Source organism: Diaphorina citri, unplaced genomic scaffold, assembly GCF_000475195.1.
Source record: "Diaphorina citri unplaced genomic scaffold, Diaci psyllid genome assembly version 1.1 scaffold153, whole genome shotgun sequence".
Classification (NCBI taxonomy): domain Eukaryota; kingdom Metazoa; phylum Arthropoda; class Insecta; order Hemiptera; family Psyllidae; genus Diaphorina; species Diaphorina citri.
In genome coordinates this window covers 265,145-270,756 of record NW_007377590.1, presented here as the reverse complement: position 1 = coordinate 270,756, position 5,612 = coordinate 265,145, and the positions used below count along the sequence as shown (strand labels likewise).

The following is a 5,612-nucleotide window of genomic DNA, read 5'->3' as shown; positions in this document are numbered from 1 at the left end:
GTTAACGCGTTGGACATTGGATCTGAAGTTTGGTGGTTCGAGTCCAAGCAAAGTCATAAAATTTATCTAGGTCACTCTAGATGTAATAATTGGGGAACGCTTTTTGTGTGACAAGCATTTTGAAGAGTATGCTTAACACACTCAAAAATTCCTTTCCTTTTCATTGCCCAAGGGAGTTATTTGCACTTTAAATGTGTATCTATTGCCCTGAGGAGATCTTGCATATTTAACATTTCCCGTGGTTTGATTTATCAGGAGACAGGCAATTAGCGAACTTATTTTTTTAACTATCTCTCGGTGCTTGCATTATGGTGTGTCAGAAATGGATTGCTATCAGCTATCAACAAATAATTTACCTTCAATTTGTGTTATTCGAGCAATGCTTGTGTTGGAACTATTATCAATCACTCAGATTATTAAAAATCAGAACAAAATCATGTTTTCATTGTCAATGTCGATAAGAAGAGGGTGTCAAATGGGTGAGCTTTCGATACCACTCAGGCTATCATCGTCAGACCAAGATAGGGAGATCTTGACTATACTAAGACTATTTCGAGTTTCCACAAGGATACGTTGCACTGGATGAACGAAATCATTGAGTCCTAATAAAATATGAAAGGAAAGAAACAGGCAGGTTCTGCCTGTGCATAAAGACTTCCCTCATTTGTTTTCAAAAGTAGCGACTGCCTGCATTTTTTTTTCTTTTTTTTTTTAATATTTGATGCGCTTAAAAGTTAAAATATTTACATATTTCATGTGCTGTCATTCTGTCATAACAAATGCCTTTGTTTGTTCCAAGGACTTATCTTGGGCCGCTTTCTTGCCTTTCTTGTTTTGCTCACTTCAACTACGTGCCTACTTAGCAGTTAAGTTGGTGTGGGGCATGACTACTTAGTAGATATGTTGATGGGGTGCCTTGAAAAGTTGAAGGGGAAGAAACCGATTCGGTCCCAAAACCTGTTTTTCAATACCAATTGGGTGCCGAAATCGCGAGGGTCATTGACCAATTGGGTCCCGAGTTTGAGAGGGTCTAAGTACCATTTGGGTCCCACACTTGAATTGGTACCTGATTTATCTATACCTGTCGCTATTCTGATCTGATCTCCAATACCAAATCTCCAATCAGGCTCTGGATCAATGGAGTTTCCTCTACTGCCAGACAGGGTAGTGCTTCTTTGCGGTCGTTTTTCCATGATGATTAAACAAGTTTAGGTTTGATGTGAAGTTTAATTTATCCTTCGACTGTCGTCAGACATGGAACCAAGTTGGTTACATAAAGAAGGAATAGAAAGATTTGGGCAAGGGAGACCGGATAGTATAGATTGAAAGATAGCAGTAGGTGAAAATAAGGAATACTACCGAGATAGAAAGAATTCCAGAGCAGAGAAAGAAGATTTAGGGCTCTAGTTAGGCTGATTCCAACAGTTTCCTGTTGCCAGGTATACGGGACCCAATTGGTAGTAAGCCCGGAACCCAATTCGTAGTAAACCCGGGACCCAACTGGTAGTTCTACCCTCAAATACCCGGGACCCAATGGGTAGTCGACTAAAAAAGGTCATGGGACCGAATCGGCGTTCTTCCAGTTGAAGAACGAATATGTAAAATTTTTGATGGGACATATGGCAGCTGCAAAGAATGTACTTAAAGTATGACGTATTAGAAAGAAAATTTGAATATAAGAGAGTTCCTGAACAAACAAAAAGCCCGAAGATAAAGCGCCCATTATCAATTTCAATAAGTTTGGCATTCAAAATGTATGAATTTTGAAATGTATGGGTTTTCAAAATGCATCCACAAAATGTATGTATGGATTTTCTATTAATCACGAGCAATTTTGGGCTGTCACCACGATTCCGGGACACGAAATAGAGGATTTTGTCCACAGCCAAAAATAGTGAACATATCAAGAGATATTACAGGAGCAACCTACGGGGCTAAGCGGGTATTACAGTATTGATTTGCACACTGAACGTCCCGGGTTCTATTCCCGGTAGAGTCAAATTTTTATCGGCTCCGTGTTCGAAATATGGGGTGCATTCAGATTCAGAGCCTCAGACAACAATTAAGTCGCTCCTTTACACGAGTAGCAACCAAAGCAACCCAAGGTGGTATCCAAAATGTTGAAAGAGGTCAAAAAAGAAGAAGAAAAAATCCGCGTGAGCAAAAAAAACTAGTATAGCTCCGCTATACTGTAGTAATAGAAAGTAAAAAAATCTTGAGCTTGAAGTTTGACTGAAGGTGAAGGCTCAAGAAGTAGCTACTCCTCCATACCTTCCTCATATCAGCATACTTTCACCTCCTCCACTTTTAACACTTAACGCCTCCTTCACATGACCTTTGACCTTTATCACCTCAACTCTTTCCTTTTCATATCCACTCATGTTCCCTTCTACCTCATCCCGGCCTCCAAAATCCATATTGGCAAGGTACGTCAGTTATACCTGCCTTTTTTTCTACTTTTTGAGGTTTGGAAAACTTACTGGAGGAGGAGGGGAACGAGAAAGGGAAGGAGATGAAGAGAAAAGAGGAGAAGGAGGAGGAGAAAGGAGATAAAAGATCAAAAGCAACATAATTATGTTGCCTTAAGGGAGCCATTCCTTTATAAGTTTTGCTTCATGATTTATATTGGTCTCTAATTTGTCTTTCCCCTTTTTTCTTCCCAACAGCCTCATCTAGTATCCTCTCTCATTGTAGTGGACATATCACCAGTGGGTGTCTCCCCTACCCTGAGACACATGAGTGGTCTGTTTGATGCGATGAAGTCAGTAAATCTGGACGAGCTCTCTGGTCAACCCCTGCACGCTGTGAGGAAAATTGTGGACAAGGCTTTAGCCACTGCTGTTGATGTAAGTCATGTAAGATGAACAAAGAACCCCATCTGTGGCACAAGTGGATTACCTAAGTAGTAAAAAGTCAATAAACAACCTGTTATTATTATTATTTTAAGCAGCCAAACAAAGTTCCCTGTTTACTAGAAAGGTCAGGTTTTGGTATTTGTCCTTTTCAAGTCCAATCAAGAACATGGAATAAAATTCACTTCTCTTCTCTTTAGGACATGGGTGTTCGTCAGTTCATCCTAACTAATCTCAAGCTGAAAGGCAAGCAGATCATCTGGCAGTGCAATTTAGACTCCCTACAGACTCAGTTCTTCAATCACATGATCAACTTCCCGACACCCGGAGAGACAACTTACGATGGACCCACGCTGTTCATTGGAGGAGGCAGGTCGGACTTTATCAGGTGAGAAAAATCTACCTTCTTCTGTGTATGTTGTGTCTTACCTACTTACATTCCCTATCGATTCGTATCAGAACTCCAGTGCTCTAACCACTGAGCTACCAACCCCCTTTAAGGTAAGAAAAATCGGGGAAGTACGTGAGAAGTACGAATGTTGGGCAATGGTGAACAATCAGTAACAATTTTACTAGTAGAAAACAGAAGAGTTACAAAATAATGTAAAGTAATGATAAATGTCCAAACATAGTCGACGCCATCGATCAATGTCGACTGAAACCGTACACTTTTTTAAAAAAACAAGTAATAAGGAGATTGTAAATCAGTATAAAAGTTTTGTAAATGATCCAATTTATAAAAGCGCTGATGAAATACCAACATTAAATACCGCCATTTCTTCAGATTTAGGTGGAAGTCAGAGAAAAAATGTAAATAGTAGTACCAATATATTAGATAATGATTTTAATTTCAATTTTATACACCTTAATATTCAAGGTATTAAAAACAAGCTTGCAGAATTGTCAGATACTGGTACTGAAAAAAATATTCATGTTCTCGCTATTACAGAACACTGGTTAATGCCTGGTGAGGAAATAGGGGCAGAAATAGAAGGTTACACCCTAGCAACTATTTTCAATAGAACACCAGTAAATAAAGTTAAAAATTCGAGAGGGGGATCATGTATTTATATTGACCAAAATATTAAATTCAAAGAGATTATAGAATGTAAAGAAAAAAGCTTAGAAAGAATTCTAGAATGTACTGGTGTATTCTTACCTGATTATAATACTTACATTTTTAGCATATATAGACCTCCTAATAATACGAAGAGAGAGATAGAAATATTTTTTGAGACATTAGAACAAATATTGAAGATAATAGAAGATAAGTACAAATCCACACTTATAATTGCTGGTGATTTCAATTTTGATTTTCTTAATGAAAACTTCTTTTTTTTCACTTGTATAACGTTGATCCATGTACAATTTATATGTATTTTCATGATCAATAAAATTATATTCTATTCTATTCTATATTCTATTCTATTCTATTCTATTCTATGTCGAAGGCCCGCCTAGTGACTAAAGTGACGCAACATGAGACTTTCTGATGCAAGAATTTCATTCTTTCTAATCAGTCACGTCCATCTTGACGATACATTGTTAAATTTTTGATGAACCAACACAACGCCATTATTAAAAACTAACTGAAGACTCTGAGGAGTTCTAGTTTTTTGAATAGCTTACGGTCTCCGAATCGTACTCTTGTAGTAGAACAAAACTGAAATGAAGATTTTTATTTTAATCAATGTTTAATCTAATATTTTCAAAGTCTTTACTTGAAAATTAATAAAAGTTCCGAAAAGGTATCATTCCACAGCTCCCTTTGTGATCAACTCCATATTCCGATAATCCCGATATTTATCATGGGCCGAATTCTAATATCAGGTTTCTAATTTCGAATTCTAAATGAGAAATTCTAATAGAATTATTACGCTCTTTATCTGCCCCACACCTATTCAGAATTTCGAGTAAACCACAACCGCGAGTACGGAGGTTCTTACGTGGGGGGTCATACGAGTTCAAAACTTATCACTTGCAAGAAGAACCGCCTAGCTTGGTTATAAAAGTAAACATTACAACACACACCCTTTTCTAATATTCTTTACCGTGGTAATTGACGTATTGGAATCAGGCCTGGCAAAATGAGAGGGGAAAAGGGGGGAAGAAACAGGCCCGGTCTCTGGTGGCCGTAACCGTAACCTGTGGGGCCTAATAAGCTCCATCAGGCTCTGTTATAAGTGTTACATAAGTCACTCTCTCCGGCCCCAGTACTCTAAAGGTAAAAACACACTACCATTAAGTCACGTGAAGTCATGGGGCGTCAGAAAGTTATAGTACTATAGTTCAAAGTTTTCCCTTAATATTGTTGGTAATTTCGTTCAGGACAGCCACACTACTATCACGTCACGTGACATGATATAACGTGATGGTAGTGTATTTCTACCTTAGCGGGTCTGCAAAACACGGTTGGGTGGGTAAAACCCGATATTAAATTAAACGGCACGCAGACCTCAACAAATAGGGAGCGGGGGGCCGGGGGGCTTATAATCTGGTTATACACGAACGAAAAAACACACTTGCTTCTGACGGAGAAAATTTCCCGATACGCTCCAAAAAACTTGCACGAAATTCCTCATCTTCAAATGCTCATTTACCATACGTAACCACGTTGTTTCCCCACATCCACAACTTTTATAATTTCACTTCATATCGTTTTCCTTTTTCATGGTAATTGACGTATTGGAATCAGGCCTGGCAAAATGAGGAAGGAAAGGGGGGGAAGAAACAGGCCCGGTCTCTGGTGGCCTAATGAAC

At 38.6% G+C, this 5,612-nt stretch overlaps 1 protein-coding gene across 1 annotated transcript; it reads left to right on the top strand.

Moving 5' to 3' along the window:
- Nucleotides 1-2,658: 2,658 nt before the first annotated feature.
- On the top strand, nucleotides 2,659-3,244 carry LOC103505142 (protein ABHD11-like). The gene is made up of 2 exons (XM_026820499.1): nucleotides 2,659-2,846; nucleotides 3,053-3,244. Exons 1-2 carry the CDS (start codon nucleotides 2,736-2,738, stop codon nucleotides 3,242-3,244), a joined length of 303 nt encoding a protein of 100 aa, XP_026676300.1. The 5' UTR covers nucleotides 2,659-2,735.
- Nucleotides 3,245-5,612: the final 2,368 nt, after the last annotated feature.

Excerpts from the sequence above, each read along its gene's own strand:
- LOC103505142 (XM_026820499.1), top strand. The coding sequence starts at position 2,736 with ATGAGTGGTCTGTTTGATGCGATGAAGTCAGTAAATCTGGACGAGCTC. Across the intron at positions 2,847-3,052 it reads CTTTAGCCACTGCTGTTGAT|GACATGGGTGTTCGTCAGTT; the intron begins GTAAGTCATGTA and ends TCTTCTCTTTAG.